Genomic DNA, 22,663 nt, shown 5'->3' on the forward strand with positions numbered 1-22,663 from the left:
TCCTTCTTTGCCGGTGAAGCCGGCAAAGCTCCCGCTGCCGCCCCCGCCCATGGCAGCGGTGGTGGTGCCTCCCCCTCCACTCGGAGCACCTCAGCTGGGCTCTGGGTTACCCCTGCCACCGCCTCCACCTCCGCCGCTTTCCTACTAGCTCCCGCGGCCTCAAAAGCACGGCAGAGGAGGAAGGGGGAGGGATAACGCGGGGGTCAGCTCAGGTGCTCCGCGTGGAGGGAGAGGCACCACTGCCACGGGCGGCTCATCAAAACAAGTCTGGGGAGGTCCTTTGCGGGCGGCCAGTTCTAGCCGCCTGCAAAGGACTTCCCCACGTTTGCTTTGGTAGAAATCTCTGTGTGGCAGTTAGAAACTGCTGCGCGGGAGTTTCTTTCCACGTGCGCGGCCGCGCAGCCGCGCACCTTAGAGGGAACAGTGGTTACAACAGCAAAGAAAAAGGCAACTTATGACTATTTTTGACATTTACCATTGTTGCAGCATCCCCATGGTCACCTGATCAAAATTCAGATGCTTGCCGATTGATTCATATTTAGGAAGGTTGCAGTGTCCCGGGGTGACGCGATCCCCTTTTGCGACCTTCTGACAACCAAAATCAATGACTCACTTAACAAACATGTTGCTCACTTAACAACTGCAACGATTCACTTAAGTAACGGTGGCAAGACAGATCATAAAACTCACTTACAAACAGAAATTTTGGGCTCAGTTGTGCTCCTAAGTTGAGGGATACCTGTAGAGGAAATTTGTGTGGGAGGAAGAGTTTAAAGTATAATAAAATATCCATTTCACTGAGGTCTTGAGGGAAGGTAGGAGATGCTGTTCCAGAGGGCAGGTGTCAACTCGCAAAGCATCCCTGGCCTGCTCTCGAGTTGCCATAGGAAAAGGGGAGGATGGGAAGCTGATGAAACAGCATGGCAGCAAAAGACAGATGGACATTCCAGACTTATCTCTCTCAAGGCTGTATCCCAGGTTACCCACAGCAGCCGAAGAGGGGGAGTGATTTCTACAGCCCCCGAAACTGCTCCATTGGAGAATATGATTTATGACACACCCTGGGGGGAATCAGGGTCATAATTGGGCCATAAATTACGTGGGGTCAGAGCTGGCTTCACTTGGGAATGTGCCGACATGTTATTCCTAATAAATAACTGGATTTCTTTTGAAGTTTGGCTTGAGGCTCATGACTTAATTAGAGCATCCTTAGGAACCTTGATAGCAGGTCTGAGGGAGAAAGTGCATCCACTAGACCAGGGGTCCTCAACCTGTGGGCCGTAGCCCACTACAGGGCCGCAGCCTACTTGCAACTGGGCCACGAGGGGCTGCCTGGTGCCTGTGTGTCGGAGGGGCACTCACACATGTCGCAGGTGCTCAGTGCTTCACTCGCACAAGCATCACAGGTGCTCAGGTTCCCACTCATGCGAGCATTGAGGGCACTCACGGCCCCACTTGCATGAGTGCTCGCAGTCCTACTCGAGTGAGCACTCTTGGCCCCAATCGTGTGAATGTGACAGCCACTTGTGGCCCCACTCGCACGAGCAACCTCAGCCTCCAACAAAACCATTCCCTTTCTCCACTCCAGGCCGCCCACCTGGAAAGGTTGGGGAACTCTTCCCTAGAACTGCCTTTGGAGAAGGACCAGAGGATGCCGAACCTGTCCAGATGCATTGGATTAATATAATAGTCTGGCTTAAGGCCGTCCAGAGTTAAGAGAAGAATATGATGTAAATTTATCACAATAAAGCATTTTTGACCTGAGAATATTTTCAAATATGGACACACTTGTGCTTTGCATGCACACCCACCCACCACCACCCATACCTTGGTGTCAAGTTCACATTCAGTTCACGTTCCGAGTGTTGAGCTTTGTGACAGAAAGACAGAGAAAACCACTGAAGCTACAGTTGTTTGGCTCTTGGGCCAGAGGAGTTAGGCCGGTCCAATAAATCCACGGACCTAAGGAAGCAGGGATGAAGTCAACTTACCTTCGCTACCGGTTTGCAAATGTCAGCGCGCGCGCTCTCTCTCTCACTTCGCTCACACGCGCCACCTCCACGCACGCGCAGGATCTTCTGCGCATGCGCAGAGCGTCAAAAATGATGTGATGACGTCCGGGCGGGTGGGCGGAGCCTGCTACCAAGCGCGCCTGCAAAGGTAAGTAGAACAGCGAGGGGGTGGGAATCCTCTCTGCCACACACAATTTAGATTATCTAGAAAGCAGGAAGTAGGACAATTCTAGCTAATATAAATGGCACGTCACAGCGGATCATTGCAATACCAGTCTGCCCGAACCGGTAGCATTTTTTGCTACTGGTTCAGGCAAACCAGTCCGAACCGGTAGCATTTCACCCCTGTAAAGAAGTCTTGTTGAAAACACTGGGCTACAGCTTCTATCATCTTTAGCAAGCCCGGTGATACTGTTGGAAGAATGACGGAAGGGTAGAGCAGGGAGTTGGCATGGGTTGGCTTGGCTCTTGCTCAGGATTTCTTCTCGCTGCTCTTTTGGATCAGGCTGTCCGCTTTCCGCCGGCGCCAATCACAGATGTCGACAAAGGGGCAATAGGAGCATTTCCAAGTGTCTTCAATGTCCACTCCCTTGGGATCTCTTTGCCCTTTCCAATAGTCTAAGAAATAATGGGACATGGACATCAATTCATCTTGGTCATAGATGATGACTTCAGTGCCCAGCAAGGTGTTGGTTTGTTGATGAATGTATTCAATTTGAAGACGGTCGATGGGCGGAATGTCTGAGTGGGTCAAGTTGAGGAGCACCAGCTCCAGGAGGTCTTCGAAGCACTGCACCACGAACCCAGCTTTTTGAGCGTGTTCTTGGATCTCCTGGCCAAGTGACTGTTTGAGCTTCAGACGAAGGTGATGTGTGAAAATGTCTTGGGTTAAGCATCCTTGCACCATGGCATCAAAGAGATGTTTATACAAAGAGACCTGCAATGAATCAAGCACACCTTTTTGAGTTGCATCCAATTTTCAGCCTCACCTGTGTCTCATTGAGTACAAGTAGACCTCAAGTTACGATCACAATTGGGATCAATATTTACACTACTAAGCATGATGAGTATTAAGTCAGTCACCCTCGATTTTATCTTTTTTGCTCCCCTGATTGTTAAGGAAATTACTCCTGTTGATAAGCGAATTACCCAGTCGTTAAGCAAATCCAGCTTCCCCATTTGCTCAACAGAAGCTGGCTGGGAAGGTGGCAAATGGTAATCACATAAGCTCAAGGCACTCCAACTGTTGTAAATACATGGCTGTAATAGCAGTAGACTTATATACCGCTTCATAGGCCTTTCAGGCCTCTCTAAGCGGTTTACAGAGAGTCAGCATATTGCCCCCAACAATCTGGGTCCTCATTTTACCCACCTCGGAAGGATGGAAGGCTGAGTCAACCCTGAGCCGGTGAGATTTGAACCGCTGACCTGCTGATCTAGCAGTAGCCTGCAGTGCTGCATTTAACCACTGCGCCACCTTGGCTCTTAGCTAAGTGCTCATATTTTTATCACAACTGTAGGGAAGCTGAGATGGTCTAATGTTGAAATTCATTGTTGCAATTTATTTTTATCCAACAACTACAGTAGCACCCACCCATTAGATGGCAGTGTTTACAAGTTTGGCTCTATGATATATAATCTATGCCCTTTTGTTCTAAGTAGAGTTTCCTGTGACAGTTTAGTTAAGCAGTAAAGCACATGGTGACTGTACTCTGTGTTTTCTCTGTAGTGTTTTATATATAGACAGAATTTCTAACACGTAAGTGTAAAGACTGGTTGCAAGTCTCTTTTTTTCAGTGCCATTGTAACTTTGAATGGTAACTAAATGAATGGTTGTAAGTCGAGGACTATCTGTATTTAGATGTATAGGAGGGCTTATTGGGGTTTGATATGCCCACTGTAAAGGTTTAATACATGTTTCCTGCATGGAAATGTCTCATGTTGTCCTCCAGACTTCCAAAAATGATTGTTTATTGGTTTCTCTAAGTCTAAATCCCAGGATCCTTTGGTACATTCACTATCGTCGACTTCAAATAAAATCTGGTAATATTTCTGAAATGTACCTTTCTGTTCTAAGCCACCATGATTAAAATATACCAGCTGTGAAAAATATTGGGGTATCTTCTGCGGACCCCATGTTTAATCTGAGCCAGCCATGTGATCAGTGGTGGGATTCAAATTTTTTTAACTATCGGTTCTGTGGGTGTGGCTTGGTGGGCATTTCATGGCTTGGTGGGCGTGGCAGGGGAAGGATACTGCAAAATCCTCCCGATCAGCTGGGACTCAGAAGGCAGAGAATAGATAGGGGCGAGGCCAGTCAGAGGTGGTATTTACCGGTTCTCTGAACTACTGAAAATTTCTGCTACCGGTTCTCCAGAACTGGTCAGAACCTGCTGAATCTCACCTCTGCATGTGATGCAGCGGGTAAATAAGCAAATGCTATCAGGGATGGAAGGCAATTGACACAAGCAGAGAATTCAGATCATGGTAAGCAATGGCTCCATGTTATTTTCTCCCTGGTCAAGAAGACTCCATTTGGAGTATGGGATCCAGTTCTGGAGATAATAGTGGCCTTCAAATCCAAGATGGATTGTCATTTGGAGAAAGGCTTACTTTCTTTTGCTTCAGAGGCTAGGACAGGACTCATTGGGTTAAGGAAGATCAAGTCAGACTGGAGGAGAAATTATCTGACCGTATGAACTGTCAAGCTTATGGAAAGGGCTCTCGTGTCAAGGGCTCAATTCCCCTTCACTGAAATTCAGCAACAGCTACACCACATCTCACAGGTATGTTCTAGTGCAGCATTTCTCTCTCTCTCTCTTTTTAAAAGATTTCTATTAACAAACATGTAAAATACACACACACAAAAATTAGACGTACACCACATTTATACAAAACAGTACGAACAGGAGCTTCCTGTTCTTTCTAATAGCAATTATCAATCGATACCGCTCACCTTATATTATTTCCCCTTCTATTGTATTTCATTTGGATTTCACCATTCTTAACCCTCTTATTTTACTCATAACTATTATTTTTGAGTTTTGTTATATTCTTTCATTGATTTTTGTTTCTTTCCTCCATCCACGTATACCATTTATCCCATATCTGGTAGAATTCTGATTCTTCCTTTCCCTGTATTTCTTTCGTTAGTTTATCCATTTCAGCACAGTCCATAATCTTTCTTATTATTTCATCTTCATTTGGGATTAATTTGTTTTTCCATTTCTGGGCAAAGGCAATCCTTGCCGCCGTAATTATATATAGTATTAAATACTGGATTTCTTTTTTGTATTTCACCGACATAATTCCTAATAAAAAAAAAATCAGGTTTCCATTCTATTTTAACCCGTTATTGCCTCCAGCCAATTTTTGATCCTTTTGATCCTAATGCTGCATTTCTCAACCTTAGCCATTTTTAAGAAGGGTGGACTTCAATACCCAGATTCCCCCAGCCAGCTGGCTGGGGGATTCTGGGAGCTGAAGTCCACCTATCTTAAAAGTGGCCAGAATTTGAAAAACACTGATCTAGTGGATCCTGCACTGAGATGGTAGGTGGATTAGATCAGCGGACCCCAACTTTGTGGCTTAGTGGCCCGGATGTGGGGGGAGGGGGAAGGGGAACCAAGCTACGCGAGCGGCGGGCCTGCACATGTTCAGCTGCGTTTGTGTGATGATCCAACAAGCAAGTCGAGCTGTGTGTGTGTATGTACAGTTATGTATCCTGGCCAGAGGGGGTATTCAGCAGTTCTGACAGGTTCTGGAGAAATGGTAGAGGGAATTTTGAGTAGTTTGGAGAACCAGCAAATAGGCTGGCCCCGCCCGTGTTGCCTCCCAGCCGATCTTTTTTTGTTGCCCTGAACAGGAGAACGTAGCTGGAAAGCAGGTTAGTGGGGTGGAGAGGGAATGGGGATGTTGCAGTCACCTTCCCCTGCCGGTTCCACCACAAATGCGCAAACGACAAAAGCGCGCCTGACTAAACCGCGGTGACAAAACCGCGGTGACAAAACCATGCCGATGAATGAGCGCTGAAGCGCGCTGACAACAGCGCGCCGACAGAAGCGCGCTGTAACCCTAACCCTACACCAAACCCTAACCCTAACCCTAAACCTAACCCTAAACTTAACCCTAAATGTAACCTTAACCCTAACCCTAAACGTAACCCTAACCCTAACCCTTACCTTAACTTAAATTGCGCTTCTGTCGGCGCGGTTTTGTTGGCGCGCTGTTGGTGCGCTTTTGACATCGCAGTTTTAGCGCCGCGGTTTTGTCGCCACACTTTTGACGTTCGCGCATTTGTCGGGTCACGTCCCCTGCCATGCCCACAAAAACACGCCCACAGAACCAGTAGTAATTTTTTTTTGAATCCCACCACTGATGCCAGCCTGCCACTTGTGTGACCCTGTTGTAAATAGGCAAGGATTGGTAAGGGGCCGTGGTCTGGAGGTTGGAGACCCCTGGATTAGATGACTTCCAAGTTCTTTCCCAACTTAAGTGTGAATGCAGGTCTTAGGTTTTTTTCTGACCCAACGGAATCCATGGTGTGAATGCAGCCAATGCCCTCCCTATACCTGGGTTGCAAGCCTCCCCTTCAGCCAGCCTAGGGCCTCCAATCTCCACCCTGACCCACCTGGAAATGGTCCCTCTTCTTCTGCGCAGGTACAGGCATGTAGGCTCTTTCCCGTGTCTTCAACTCGTTCAGTTGCAATTCCCCTTTAGCCGTATAATTCAGCTGGTCAATAATCCCAAACACGAAAACGCCTTCTAAAACGCCGAAGACCGGACATTCCCGCACACGCTGACCTGCCAGGGACAAAGCCACATATAAGCAAGTAAGGCCACACCTAGAGTGCTGCATCCAGTTTTGGTCACCACACTATAAAAAAGATGTTGAGACTCTGGAAAAAGTGCAGAGAAGAGCAATTAGGATGATTAGGGGATTGGAGGCTAAAACATACGATGAACAGTTGCAGGAACTGGGCATGGCTAGTCTAGTGAAGAGAAGGACCAGGGGTGACAGGATAGCATCTTCCAGTATTTAAGGGGCTGCCACAGAGAGGAGGAGGGGGTCAACCTATTTTCCAAGGCACCTGAAGGCCAGACAAGGAATAATGGACGGAAATTGACCAAGGAGAGATTCAACCTAGAAATAAGGAGGAACCTTCTGACAGTGAGAACAATCAATCAATGGAACAGAAGTTGCCTTTGGACGTTGTGGGGGAATTCATCACTTGAGTCTTTCAAGAAGAGATTGGACTGTCATTTGTCAGAAATGGTGTAGGGTCTCCTGCTTGAGCGGGGGGGTTGGACTAGATGACCTACAGGTCCCTTCCAACTCTGTTAATCTGTTAAATCTATCTGTTAAATCTGTTAAGCACCTTTGCCATCCTGAGGGCACATTCCACGACCAGCATACCCACCTTTTCGTAGATTAGTTATGGTCAGGAGGATGTTAAGCAGCTTGATGGCCCATCTGTCTTCTCGGCTGTTAGTCTTTACAGGCACCAGGTTATGATCTTGCAGTTCTGGAAAGAAGCAGCCACAGAGAAAGAACGTTGCTTTCCTGCCCTTAAAATACTCTCTATAGCACGAGTGTCAAACTCGCCACGTGACGTATGTTTTCCCCCCTTCGTGGAGCTGGGATGGGCATGGCCGGCTCATGACACATCCTGCCCATGGGCTGCCAGTTTGACACCCCTGTTCTATGGCAAGATGACTGTCAGGCCTGCAGCCATCTTTCTTTTGGATCTTTGGCCTGCCACACTTTCTATTATTCTACTATGCATTTTCTATTATGGAAAATGGGAGGGGAGATTGTATGGAGTGAGATGCGATGTAGCCATAACAACATTCTTTCTAGAAAGCCAAGGTCATCCTTTGTCTTTGCACCTCTGCACCTGACCAGAACTGGATGGGTGGAACTGCCAGCATGGCAGTGGGAGATTGGACCATGTGATGGACTTGTGGGTGTGGGGGCAAGATCTTGAACTTTCAACTGGGTGGGGAAACTCGGGAAGCTTTCAGATTTGGGTTTTCCCAGATGTGCCAACATGGCTCTCTTAATAAATTAGAACTTTGAGCAATACTTTGCCTTGGACTCTGATTTACTTTTGGATGCTATTTGGAACCCTGACTGCAATTAAAATGCTGGGCTTTTCGACTGGAAAGTTGTCCGTTCAAGACCCAAGCACCGCATGACAGGGTGAGCTCCCGTTCCTTGCTGCAGCTTGCTGCCAACCTAGCAGTTCGAAAGCATGCAAATGCGAATAGATAAAAAGGTACCACTTTGGTTGGAACGTAACCGTGTTCCAGGAGACACGGGGTATAGTCCTGTTGGACACACATGACCACAGAAGCATCTTTGGACAACACTGGCCCCCTCGGCTAGGAAATGGAGGTGAACCCCTTCCCACTGTCTACTTGTCCAGTTGTGTCCAACTAGAGTTGGACACGACTGGCCAGAGGAAACCTTTACTTTTTACTGTACAGCAAATTCTCTCCCCCGCCCCCCTCCCGCTCCCCATTGCTTTTCTTGTTCCCCTTCACTGGCTTCCAAGACAGAGCAAATGACAGCTCAAACAGTTCAGGAAGTTCTCGACTTAGAACCATTCATTTAATGGCCGTTGGAAGTTACAATGCCACTGAAAAAAGTGAATTGCAACCAGCCCTCGCCCTTACGAATGTTGCGGCATCCTTACAGTTAAGAAAACAAAACTTGAGCACTTAGCAACTGGCATGTGTTTAAGACAGCTGCAGCATTCCTGGGTTTGACAAAGCCAGTTTCCTTTAACAATCACACGATTCGCTTAACAACTGTAGTGATTCACTTAACAACAGAGGCAAAAAAGTTATAACACTGGGCACGACTCCCTTAATAACTGCCTTGCTGGTTCCAATTGCAATTGTTAAGTTTAGGCCCGTGATCAGTGGTAAATTCATTTTTTTTTACTACCGGTTCTGTGGGCGTGGCTTGGTGGGCGTGGCAGGGGAAGGATACTGCAAAATCTCCATTCCTACCCACTCTGGGGCCAGACAGAGGTGGCATTTGCCAATTCTCCGAACTACCCAAAATTTCCATTACTGGTTCTCCAAACTACTCAAAATTTCCATTACTGGTTCTCCGAACTACTCAAAATTTCCATTACTGGTTCTCCAAACTACTCAAAATTTCCATTACTGGTTCTCCAAACTACTCAAAATTTCTGCTACCAGTTCTCCTGAACCTGTCAGAACCTGCTGGATTTCACCTCTGACCATGATGGCGAACCTTTGACACACATGCCAGAAGTGGCACACAGAGCCATTTCTCTGGGCACGCGATCTGTCACCCGTTGCTCTTCCAGGTTCCGGCATGCCGGCCAGCTGTTCTTCATTCATGTGGGAGTGCCGGAACCTGGAAGAGCAGCCTGGAACCCGGAACACATGTGCCAGGTGGCTACTCTTCCGGTTTCCGACATGAGCACTTCCATTTTGGCACATTTTGGCAAAAAGGTTAGCCAACACTGGTCTAGGACTACCAGTAGCTTCTGTTTAGAATTACAGCCAGCCAAGTGGGCTGTGCCCTTTTTCAGACATGCCAGTACATTACTACTCTGGTATATTTTGAGGAGTAATTCCCAGGCATCGGGATGGCCCTTGCACTATGCTTTAATTTTTTTTGAAAGGGGTGAGTTTTACGGTCTCTTTCTTGAGTTTTTAGGAAGATCTGTGGCTCTACTTTTCTTCTGCATTATTATTTATTTCCATTTATCATTATTTTATTATATAAATTACAAAGAAGGAAAAAACAGAAAATTAAGGGAAGGAAAGGGAGCGGGGAAAAGGATGCATGAGATACAAGGGGAAAGAGAAAAAGAAAGAAAAGGGGGCATTGACTTCCTGCTCTTCTTTAGCCCAGGACAAGATAAACATACTCCAACCTCAACTTTTACACATTAATGTATAACTTAGCCATTCCTATAACACCAAATCTTTCTAATCAACAACACCAAGGTCAAAGTTTTATTTCTTCTTCTCCACAAACACAAATTCCAGAAGTGACATCCAAATAAGAAGATATCTTCCTCTTTAAATAAAATTTCGGCATTATTGAGCAAGTATAAATCTAGCATAATTTACCCATTTGAAGATCGATGGAATTCAGCTTCCAGAATTCTGGCTGGACAGAGAGTTCTGGGAGATGAAGTCCACACATCTTCAAGTTGCCCAGGTTGAGACACACTCGTTGAAAAGATTATGCCATTTCCCCCTTGAAAATAATAGGAAACTACATGGCCTTAATTTTAAGCAATCACACACCAGGTTGGGACAAGGGCAGGATTCGAAAGGATGATCCACTGTTGAAAGATCGAAGTTTCTCTTGAGTTAATCCTTATTTTGGCAACTTTTTCAGCAACAATATTGCAGTGGTTTGGTACTGCCAACTTCTCAGTCCTTTGTTGAGCTTACAAATCTAATTTGTAACTCTGGCATCTCTGGGTGGCCTCCCATCCAAGATGACCCTGATCATCTTTTTAAAGATCAGCCACAACTGCGTAGATCAGTGATAGCCAACCTTTTTGTTGTTGCATGCCGAAAGCATGGAAGTACGTGTGCGACAGCACGCATACCCTCCTGCACCCATAATGCAATGTGTGTGCGACCCCCACCCTCTGTGCCCTGCACGCATGCGCATGGGACATCCACGCACCCCATTTTATACCTGGTAGGCCTCCCTGCAGCTTCCTGGGACTACGGGCTGTGGGGGTGGGCACCACACCCCATTGCTCCCCCCCGCCACTGCGCATGCGTGTGTGACCCCCACCCCTCTGTGCATGTATGTTTTCTGCATAATAAAGCTGCTAGTCCTTAAGGTGCCCCGGAGCTACCTTTTTTTTTGTTTTGTTCTGGTGGTAATGTCTTTTAGAATGCGACTAACAATGGAAAGCAACAGCGTCTAGGCCGTGCATGCATGCAAATCTCCCGCATGGGCTCTGCCCCCGTGCATGTGCGGCAGAGATCAGAAAGTCAGCTGGGCAGTGGGAGGGGTGCGCGCATGTGTGGTGGAGCTCAGCTGGGGCGACGGCGTGCGTGCCCGCAGAGAGTGCTCTGCGTACCACCTGTGGCATGCGTGCCCTAGGTTCCGCCATCACGGGCCTAGATGCTGTTTCTGTTGCATTCTAAAAGGCAGTCACATTACCACCAGAACAAAAAAAAGGTAGCTCCGGGGCACCTTAAGGACTAGCAGCTTTATTATGCAGAAAACACCCAATGTTTCACAGATAGAAAATATGGACGTTCATAAGAGCTCAAGGATACTATTTCCCACCCTTTGCAATTATAGAAAGTATAGAAAAGACTAGACTTTAACCCAAACATCCAACTGACGTTACCTCTGGCAAGATGGATGGACTTCCCTGCATTTAACACAACCGTTGTCTTCTCTGGCAATTGCACACCTGGCTTTTCTTTGTGATAAACTGCCTGCTGCTCACACCAGACTTGAGCAGAGAGGTCCGTGACGCAAAGATAGCTCAGGTGGAAAGCTTCGAGAGGCGTCCTCGGTCTCTTTCTCTTTGCTGTCCTCTTCTTCCTTCCTTCCACATCAGCCGTCCGAGAATCAACACCCTGAGGTCTGGCACCACTTAGGAGTTGGGGTTCCCTGCGATGAGCATGCAAGAAGTTCAGATTATCATGTCCCAAAAGGGCTTTATTCAAGAGGCAACTGGACTTTCTGGTTTTTCTTTGGAAGACATTTCGCTTTCCTTTCAACAGTGCCAGGAAGGCTCCGCACCCATTTGCACCCTGAGGACACAGATAAACCTCCAGATGGCCTCAACAACTGGCTAAAAGACTGCAGATAACCAGCTGTCTGCAAGGAGTATGAATCCTTCCACTCCCCACTATCCTGTTAGAGCTGAAGAAGCTTCTTGGATGAGAAGTGAAATGTCTTCAAAGAAAAAACAAGGAAACCCAATTGCCTCCTGAAAAAGCTCCTTTGGGACAACCATGACCTGGATGACTAGGAATCTCTACAAAAAACACACACACAACACACAAACACACAGAGAGGAGAGAGGAGAGAGAGAGAAGAGAGAGAGAGGAGAGGGAGAGAGAGAGAGGAGAGGGAAAGGGAGAGAGAGAGAGAAGAGAGAGAGAGGAGAGGAGAGAGAGAGAGGAGAGGGAAAGGGAGAGAGAGAGAGAAGAGAGAGAGAGGAGAGGAGAGAGAGAGAGGAGAGGGAAAGGGAGAGAGAAGAGAGGAGAGAGAGAGAAGAGAGAGGGAAAGGGAGAGAGAGAGAAGAGAGGAGAGAGAGAGAGGAGAGAGGAGAGAGGAGAGGGAAAGGGAGAGAGGAGAGGGAAAGGGAGAGAGAGAGAGAAGAGAGAGAGAGGAGAGGAGAGAGAGGAGAGAGGAGAGGGAAAGAGAGAGAAGAGAGAGAGGAGAGAGAGAGAAGAGAGAGAGGAGAGGAGAGAGAGGAGAGAGAGAGGAGAGAGAGAGAAGAGAGAGAGGAGAGAGAGAGAGGGAAAGGGAGAGAGAGAGAGGAGAGAAGAGAGGAGAGAGAGAAGAGAGAGAGAGGAGAGAGAGAGGGAAAGGGAGAGAGAGAGAAGAGAGGAGAGAGAGAGAAGAGAGGGAGAGGAGAGAGGAGAGGAGAGAGAGAGAGGAGAGAGGAGAGGGAAAGGGAGAGAGAGAGGAGAGGGAAAGGGAGAGAGAGAGGAGAGAGGGAAAGGGAGAGAGAGAAGAGAGAAGAGAGGAGAGAGAGAGAAGAGAGAGAGAGGAGAGAGGAGGGGAAAGGGAGAGAGAGAGAGGAGAGAGAGAGAAGAGAGAGGGAAAGGGAGAGAGAGAGAAGAGAGGAGAGAGAGAGAGGAGAGAGGAGAGAGGAGAGGGAAAGGGAGAGAGGAGAGGGAAAGGGAGAGAGAGAGAGAAGAGAGAGAGAGAAGAGAGAGAGAGGAGAGGAGAGGAGAGAGAGAGAGGAGAGAGAGAGGAGAGAGGAGAGGGAAAGGAGAGAGAGAGAGGAGAGGGAGAGGGAGGGAGGGAGAGAGAGAGAGAATCCTGATGCAGGAAAGTCCTCCTTTATTTGCTATCCTGATCAGGAATAGTGGACAGGAAGAGCAGTTTTTGACTGATGCTCCTTATATCTCCAGCAATCTTGAGGAAAACCATTCTTTCCATGTTCCTGTAGGAAGTTAGCACCCAGCCCTATCCTAGAAGAATGAAATATCCTGGGAAATATTGAAAAGGCAGAATATTATTTTCCCCTGGATAAGAAATGGAGAAAAATGTTTTTAGGCAGGAAACAGACTCACTCTTAATAGCCCCCACCTTTGTCAATTAAAAGGCCGGAGCCAGTCTATTCTACATAACAAAGATCCCCTTTCAGCTCCAGGGTGATGGGATTAAGGCATGATAGTATTAGCCCTTCACCCATCTCATCACAGGGCACCTGGGAAGATGCAATGCTCAACCAAACATGGACTCAAAACACAGCCTAGAGAGTTGCCCCTGCATGGCCCCATGGGAGTCTGACAACCAATCAGAATACAAGATCAAGATCAAAGGCCAGAGAGGGCATAAAACCAGGGACTTTCAGCATCTCTGCCTCATTTTCTTCTTCACCCAACATCTGGAAGCATGTGATCCCCCTTTTCTGTTCAGAAGCTCAAGCCATGTGGTCCTGCCCACCATTAAAACCATCTTTCCAAGCAGTCTCCATTTTTCCAGTGTCCCACTTGGAACTTAACCCAGAAGGACATTTCTTCCAACACTTGGAAGAATGAGTTGGATTTTTTAATCTTGTTTAAACAAATGTAAATTAATCCTAGATGCTGGCTTCCTGGGGGTGTTAATCCTGTCTTGAATGGATTACCAAATCTGCATTTCTAAAAGTTGGCTCCTTAAGTTTCTACTTGGGGCAAAGGATCTAACTTTCTGTCTTTAGAAACATGTGTCTCCTTTAGGGAAAAATATAAAATTCTGCCTTTTTAATATTTCCTAAAACATTCCATTCTCCTAAGAGGGGCGGCTGCTAACTTTCTACACAAGCAACGTGTTAGTTAAGCAGATATAACGGAGATCCACAGGCTGTGAATTCTTCCAACACTTGGAAGAATGAGTTGGATTTTTTAATCTTGTTTAACCAATGTAAATTAATCCTAGATGTGTTCCCTTCCATGTGCTGGCTGAGGAATTCTAGAAGTTGAAGTCCACAAGTCATAAAAGTTGGCAAGGTTGAAGGCCCCTGATTTAGAGGTTCTCAGCGGGATCATCACATCCCAGGAAAGAATAACAAGGAATCAGAGAGATGGGAAAGACCAGTTAAGTCATTGATTGACTCCCGGCCTGTTTAGGATTGCATTTAGGATAGCACATTATTTTGACTTTCAATGGGTTGTAACGCTGCAAAAACTGTCTTTCTACTTTTAATCCTGGCCGGGCAGCAGTTTGTTTCCTTTTATTTATTTTATTTAGTAAACTTTTATGCCGCCTGCCTGCCTTGCAAGGATTCCCCCCCTCCACTCTAGAATATAGAATAACAGAGATGGAAGGGACCTTGGAGGTCTTCTAGTCGAACCCCCTGCTCGGGTAGGAAACTCTACACCACTTCAGACAAATGATTATCCAACATCTTCTTAAACACATCCAGTGTTGGAGCATTCAGAACTTCTGGAGGCGAGTTGTTCCACTGATCAATTGTTCTAACTGTCCGGGAATTTCTCCTTAGTTCTAGGTTGCTTCCCTCCTTAATTAGTTTCCATCCATTGTTTCTTGTTCTGCCCTCAGGTGCCTTGGGGAATAGTTTGACTCCCTCTTCTTTGTGGCAACCCCTGAGATATTGGAACACTGCCATCTCTCCCCTAGTCCTCCTACTCTTGTTAAATCCCCACGGGAACGCAAATGCAGGCAGAGGGGGAAAACATGCAAGCCACAAACCCGGGTTCGCTTTAGTCCCGTTGCAAATCCGAGGCTGTTTGGGGAGTTGCGCGGCAACGCGAGTTCGAACCCCAAACGCGGCTTAGCCATAAAAAACCCGGCGCAACCGAGCCCGTTATGATCGTGGGTGGCTCTGGGAACCGTGCACACCAGGGACTCAAACCGAGGTCTTGTGAATCGGGGCCAGCCCGTCACGGGAACACAACCCTAGAGAAACACACCACACACGCACACGCACACGCTCACCCGGTTTTCGGCTCTTCTATCTGCAAGAACTCGGAGTCGCTCAGGTCGGAAAAACCCGAGGCGGCCTCGGGGTCTTGCAATCCAGAGTCCCGCCCGGACATGTTCCGCGTTTTGTTTTCTTCTCTCGTGCAGGATCGTCGTCAGCTGCCTGAAGGAGGAGTCTTTAACTAAGTACCTTAACTACATTTCTTTTAAATGGAGTTTCCTCCTCCCTTTTGTCCTCGTTCCGGTTCCCACCCACCCAAAGATAAGAGAAGCCTCCCCGCCTACGAGGGACTGGGGATGTTGCGACCTTAGAAAGAGCGCAGAGAAGGACGACCAAGAGGAATAGGGTCTGGGGGCTAATGCACAAGACTGAAAGGTTGCAGGAACTGGGGATGTCTAGTTTAATGACAAGAAGGACCAGGGGATACATAATAGCAGTCTTCCAATATCTCAGGGGCTGCCACAAACAAGAGGGAGCAAAGCTATTCTCCAAGCAAGGCACCTAAGGGTAGAACCAGAAGCAATGGGTGGAAACTAATCAAGGAGTGAAGCAACCTGGAATTAAGGAGAAACTTCCTAACACTAAGGACAATTAACCAGTCCAACAGCTTGCCTCCAGAAGTTGTGGGTGCTCAATCACTGGAGATTTTTAAGAAGAGACTAGACAGTCACTTGTCTGAGATTCTATTCTATTCTATTCTATTCTATTCTATTCTATTCTATTCTATTCTATTCTATTCTATTCTATTCTATTCTATTCTTCCTCTTCCTCTTCCTCCTCCTCCTCCAATACCTATTCATCAATGAGAGAAGCAACCAGAATTAAGAAGGCCTTTTCTTGTGGTCTAAACTGTTCTTATTTTTAACCAAGATAGGACATCTCTAGGTAGAATCTTATTGGCTAAGGCAGCATTTCTTAGCCTGAGTAATTCCCAGGTAAGTGGAGTTAGGGGACTGGAGGCTAAAACATAGGAAGAAAAGTTGCAGGAATGGAGTATGTCTAGTTTAATGAAAAGAAGGACCAGGGGAGACATGATAGCAGTCTTCCAATATCTCAGGGGTTGCCACAAAGAAGAGGGAGTCAAACTATTCTCCAAGGCACCTGAGGGTAGAACAAGAAGCAATGGGTGGAAACTAATCAAGGAGAGAACCAACCTAGAACTAAGGAGAAAGTTCCTGACAGTTTAGAACAATTGATCAGTGGAACAACCTGCCTCCAGAAGTTGTGAATGCCCAAACACTGGAAGTTTTTAAGAAGATGGACTACCATTTGTGTGAAATGGTACAGGGTTTCCTGCTTCAGCAGGGGATTGGACTAGAAAACCTCCAAGCCAGGTCCCTTCCAACTCTGTTATAAGAAAGAAAGAAAGAAAGAAAGAAAGAAAGAAAGAGAGAGAGAGAGAGAGAGAGAGAGAGAGAGAGAGAGAGAGAGAAAGAAAGAAAGAAAGAAAGAAAGAAAGAAAGAAAGAAAGAAAGAAAGAAAGAAGTGAGTCAGTCAGTCAACCTATGCTACAAAGCACCAGAGGAAAGGACAAGAAACAATGGGTGGAAACTAATCAAGGAGAGAAGCAACCTGGAATTAAGGAGAAACTTCCTAACACTAAGGACAATTTACCAGTGGAACAGCCTGCCTCCAGAAATTGTGGGCGCTCAATCACTGGAGATTTTAAAGAAGAGACTAAGAGGTTCCCAAACTTGGCAACTTTAAGATCTCTTAAAGCTCTGCTGGCTGGAGAATTCTGGGAGTTGAAGTCCACAAGTCTTAAAGTTTTTCATTTTTTTTTCCATTTCATTTTATTTAAATTTATAGGCCGCCCTTTTCCCTAAGGGGACTCAGGGCAGCTTACAATTAATGGGAAGGGAGTGTAGGACAAAACACAAGAAGAAGAAAAAATGTGAATAAAAAAATAAACTGATAAAACACAACATTCATTCAGCATTCGAGTGGGGCAAAGTACAGGTCTTATCCCCAGGCCTGACGGGATAGCCAGATCTTGAGGGCTGTGCGGAAGGCCTGGATGGTGGTGAGGGTACGAATCTCCACGGGGAGATCATTCCAAAGCATCGGAGCTGCAACCGAGAAGGCTCTCCTCCGCGTAGTTGCCAGTCGGCACTGACTGGCGGATGGAATTCGGAGGAGGCCTACTCTATGCGATCTGATGGGATGAAGGGAGGTAATTGGCAGAAGGCTGTCTCTCAAATAGTCAGATCCACTACCATGGAGAGCTTTATGAATGGTGAGTAAGACCTTGAAGCGCACCCGGAGATCAACAGGTAGCCAGTGCAGCTCACGGAGGATCGGTGTTATGTGGGCGAACCGTGGTGCGCCCACGATCACTCGCGCGGCCGCATTCTGAACTAGCTGAAGTCGCCGGATGCTCTTCAAGGGCAGCCCCATGTAGAGCACATTGCAGTATTCCAGCCTAGAGATCACAAGGGCTCGAGTGACTGTTGTGAGGGCCTCCCGATTCAGGTAGGGCCGCAACTGGCGTACCAGGCGAACCTGGGCAAATGCCCCCCTGGTCACAGCTGACAAATGATGGTCAAAAGTCAGCTGTGGATCCAGTTGCAAAGTTTGGGAACCTCACTTCTATTCTTACTTCTCCTCCTCCTCCTCCTCCTCCTCCTCCTCCTCCTCCTCCTCCTCCTCCTCCTCCTCCTCCTCCTCCTCCTCCTCCTCCTCCTCCCTCCTCCCATTCATATTCATCAATGGGAGAAGCAACCAGAATTAAGAAGGCCTTTTCTTTGTGGTCTAAGCTGTTCTTATTTTTAACCAAGATAGGACATCTCTAGGTAGAACCTTATTGGCTAAGGCAGCATTTCTTAGCCTGAGTAATTCCCAGGTAAGTGGAGTTAGGGGACTGGAGGCTAAAACATAGGAAGAAAGGTTGCAGGAATTGGGTATGTCCAATTTAATGAAAAGAAAGACTAGGGGTGACATGATAGCAGTCTTCCAATATCTCAGGGGCTGCCACGGCACCTGAAGCTATTCTCCAAGGCACCTGAAGGTAGAACAAGAAGCTATGGGTGGAAACTAACCAAGGAGAGAAGCAACCTATAATGAAAGAGAAATTTCCTGACAGTGAGAACAATTAAATCAATGAACCGACTTGCTTTCAGAAGTTGTGGATGTTCCAATACTTGTCCAGAAAGGTATATAACCCTGTTTGGCCAGAGCTGGCTGGCGAATTCTAGGAATTGAAGTCCACAAGTCTTAAAGTTGCCAAGTTTGGGAAGCGCTGCACTAGAGGGTGATCTAATCTCTAATATTAAGGAAATAAATACTTTGAAAACTTAAAACACCAGCAAATGACTGATGCAGTCTGACAGCCTTTGCAAGAACTGTTGTGTTTTCACATGAAATCAGTGTTGATCATTGAAAAAGACCCCAATCTCTTAATTTGTTTTTTTTTTTTTTTAGGGTGCATGGGGAAAAAAAATCTAATTCTGCAACGGTACTGCTTAAAAAGTAAGAATTGTGCAATGTTTTGTCTCTGCATCCAGAATTCACTTTCCTTTGTCAACCTTGATGATGGATCTTTCCATCTAAAGTTTTCTGATAGAATTAATTTCCAAGGTGGCGCAGTGGTTAAATGCAGCACTGCAGGCTACTTCAGCTGACTGCAGTTCTGCAGTTCGACTGTTCAAATCTCACCGGCTCAGGGTTGACTCAGCCTTCCATCCTTCCGAGGTGGGTAAAATGAGGACCCGGATTGTTGTTGGGGGCAATATGCTGACTCTGTAAACCGCTTAGAGAGGGCTGAAAGCCCTATGAAGCGGTATATAAGTCTAACTGCTATTGCTATTGCTATTTGGGAGTGGCTTTCCAGACTGCGCACGTGTGGGAAAGCCTAGGAACAAAGCCAATTATCCGGAATGCTGCACAGAATGTTTGAAGCAACAGACTCTAAATGAAAACAAATCTTTCCAGGGATGTCAAAACCCCCCCCCCCACCTCCTCCAGGGTGAATGAGTATTAATCTTCCCAGTGGGAAACAAAGATAGGGGGTGTAATTGTCCCCATAATAGAAATATTAGCAATTTATCTCTCTAAAAGCTCACCCAGGAATATAAATGGCCTTCCTGTCACTGCAGTTATTTATGAAACTACTTCACGGGAGAAACTGCAGGCTTAAGAGTTGTCATCTATGGCAACTTCACTCCTGCAAGCCGCTTCTCTGAAAACTGATGAGAGGGATTTTGGAGTCTTAGTGGACTACCAGCTAAATATGAGCCAATAATGAGCGGTGGCAGCTAAAAAAGTCAATGCAATTCTAAGTTGCATTAACAGAGGGATATAGTCAAGATCAAGGGAGATACTAATTTGTTAGTTGGGAAGTCGTGTCTGACCCATCGCAACGCTATGGACAATGTTCCTCCAAGCCTTCCTGTCCTCTACCATCCCCTGGATTCCATTTAAGCTCATACCTACTGTCAGCCTCTGCTTTGCTGCTGCTTTGGCTGCCATTGAAACAGGGAGGGGGCATGGTATTTGGGAGGGGTTACTAATTGTGCTGGAGGAAGATTCTGGAGTTCTGCTGCCTGTCGGACTACGCATGCGGAGGAGGTTCCCGCCAAGGCTAACGGCACCGACATTCCATCTTGGTTATGCCTTTCAAAGTTATCTCACACCTGACACTTAGGAGAATTATGATTGGACTGTAACGGGGATGCCAAGGGGTGGGGAATGGGATATTCTATATATCATTCGCTTTCGCGCCTAAATAATCAGTCTTCACTTTGCTATGCTTCTGATCATTTATAATTAGTAAAAGTACACTTGATTTCTATCAATGGAGTCTCGTGGTTTTCTTTCCTAATTATTCAGTGGAGGAGTGCTGACTCCTACTGCTTCAGTGACTCCATCCAGCCATCTCATTCTCTGTCGTCCCCTTCTTCTTTTGCCCTCCATCATTTCCAGCATTCAGCTCTTCTCCAGGGAGTCCTTTCTTCTCATTAGGTGGCCAAAGTATTTGAGTTTCATCTTCAGGATCTGGCCTTCTAAAGAGTAGACAGGGTTGATCTCCTGTAAGGACTGACCGGTTTGATTGCCTTGCAGTCCAAGGGATTCGCAAGAGTCTTCTCCAGCACCAGAGTTCAAAGGCCTCCATTCTTTGGTGCTGAGCCTTTCTTATGGGAGATACTAATACCACTCTATAAACCTTAGTAAGACCAAACCTAGAATAATGCATCCAGTTCTGGTCACCGCTATAAAAAAGATGTTGAGACTCTAGAAAGAGTGCAGAGAAGAGCAACCAGGATGATTAGGGGACTAGAAGCTAAAACATATGATAAATGGTTACAGGAACTGGGCATGGCTAGTCTAGTGAAGAGAAGGACTAAGAGAGACATGGTAGCAGTGTTCCAATATTTGAAGGGCTGCCCCAGAGAGGAGGGGGGTCAAGCTATTTTCCAAAGCACCTGAAGGCTAGACAAAGAACAATGGGTGGAAACTGATCAAGGAGAGATTCAACCTAGAAATAAGGAGACATTTTCTGATAGAACAATCAACCAATGGGACAACTTGCCTTCAGAAGTTGTGGGGGCTTCATCACTTGAGACTTTCAAGAAGAGATTGGACAGCCATTTGTCAGAAATGGTGTAGGGTCCCCTGCCTGAGTGTGGTTTGGACTAGATGACCTACAAGGTCTCTTCCAATTCTGTTAATCTGTTAAAAGAACTTCAGAAGGACAGGGACTGTCAAAGAAACAGATGGCAACAGGTCTTTAGGCTGAACAAGGGCCTAAAGGGAATGGATTCAATTCTGAGGAAGCGAATTCCCATGGAATTTGCAAGTTCGGTTTGGAGTTGGTTGAACTCCAACGTGTTGGCGCTTCATTTGTTAAATGTTCAGTGGATTCTCAGGCTTCAAATGCCTGAACTAGAATGTTTCACTTTTGTAGCATTGCGAGCAGGCATCTGTAAGGTGACCAGATTTTCAGATTGGTAAAGAGGGACACCATTGACCCGGGGGGGTGGGGGGGTGTTGATTAAAAATTTTATTTTTTGTCAAAAGGTCACCCCAGGACACTGAAACCAGCATAAATACGAATCTGTTGCCAAACAAAATTTTGATCACGTGACCATGAGGATGCTGCAACGGTCACTAAGTGTGAAAAATGGTTGCAACGATCGCTAAGTGTGAAAAATGGTCATCAGTCGCTTTTTTCAATGCCATTGTAACTTTGGTCACTAAATGTTTTCCCCCTCCTCGAGACACTTCACTTCTTCCTTCATTCCTCTTGCTTATCTACCTTCACCTTATCCGTCTTCTGCTCTTTCCCTCTCTTCCTTCCTTTCTCCTTCCATCCTCTCTTCTTTCCTCACTCACTCACTCCCTTCCTCCTTTTTTCTCTTCCTTCCTCCTTCCATTCTTTCAGCTTCATTTCTTTTGCCTAACTACCTTCTCTGTCTTTCTGCTCTTTCCATTTCACTTCTGTTCCTTCCTCCTTCCCTCCTTTTCTATTTCTTCCTTCTTCCTTCTTTCTGCCTATCTACCTTCACCTTCTCTGTCTTTCTGCTCTTTCCCTGTCTTCCCCTTTCCTCCCTTCCTCCCTTCTTTCCTTTCTAGTTCCATCTTTTCTTCTTTCCTCTCTCCCTCCCTTTTTCTTTTTTCCTTCCTTCCTCCTTCCTCTTGCCTATCAACTTCATCCTCGTTGTCTTTCTGCTCTTTCCCTCTCTTCCCCTTTTCTTCCTACCTCCTTCCCTCTTTTCTCCCTCCCTTCTTCTTTTTCTTCCTTTCTTCTTCCATCTTCCTCCTTCTCCTTCCATTCTTTCTCCTTCCATCCATCTTTTCGCATTCCATCTTCTCCCCCCCTCCCTTCTTCTTTTCCTCCCCCCGTCCCTCCTTCCTTCCTCTCCTTCCCTTTCTCGCACACAGGAAGGGGAGGGGGGGCTTTTTAGTCGCTTTCACAGCATAATTTCTTTATCTAACTTTTAAAAAACAGTGTGCAAATCAAACGAGATTTTCGTAACCTGCGAAGCACCAAGTTATTATCTTCTGTTGTTGTTACAAATTCGCAGCTACTCCATTCTTTCCGATAGGGAACTGCATTTCCCAAGATGCCTCAGGTCCTCAAAGCGCTGAACGCGGTTTTGCAATTGACTCCAGCGAGGCCCGGTAACCACTGGCTGGGGTGGCTGTCAGAGCGCTGATGGCGGAGCGGACGCGCCGTTTGTTACTGCTTCCAGCAATCGAGACGGACGAGGGAAGCGACTGAAACGGACGCTGGCGGTAGGAGAGCGAGGCGGCTGCCGGCCGTTTCACCTTGTGCAGAGAACTTCCACTCGGTCCCGGGGCTTCTGCCAGGCGGCACAAGCCCCGGAACCGAGTGGAAGTTCTCTGAGCGACTGAAACGGACACCACCGCAGGAGAGCCGCAGGGGAGGGCAGCGGGACGCGACCACGCCTCGCGGACTCGCGACGTGGTCACTGGGAACCGCGCAGCACAGGCGCCGCCACACCGGCAGAAGCTCCATGAGTCCGTGACCGAGTGGAAGTTCTCTGCGCGAGCGGC

General features: G+C 46.8%; 1 protein-coding gene across 1 annotated transcript; it reads right to left on the reverse strand.

Moving 5' to 3' along the window:
• Positions 1-432: 432 nt before the first annotated feature.
• Positions 433-15,287, reverse strand: EXO5 (exonuclease 5). Its single transcript, XM_087717189.1, has 5 exons — positions 15,163-15,287; positions 11,384-11,652; positions 7,433-7,537; positions 6,643-6,815; positions 433-2,949 (listed from the first exon to the last, which is right to left on the reverse strand). The coding sequence occupies exons 1-5, from the start codon at positions 15,261-15,263 to the stop codon at positions 2,485-2,487; spliced, it is 1,113 nt and encodes a 370-aa protein (XP_087573315.1). The 5' UTR covers positions 15,264-15,287; the 3' UTR covers positions 433-2,484.
• Positions 15,288-22,663: the final 7,376 nt, after the last annotated feature.

Source organism: Thamnophis sirtalis, unplaced genomic scaffold (genome assembly GCF_051295495.1).
Source record: "Thamnophis sirtalis isolate CommonGarterSnake01/CBP01778 unplaced genomic scaffold, rThaSir2_p1.2 scaffold_6, whole genome shotgun sequence".
In the NCBI taxonomy this organism is placed as follows: Eukaryota; Metazoa; Chordata; class Lepidosauria; order Squamata; family Natricidae; genus Thamnophis; species Thamnophis sirtalis.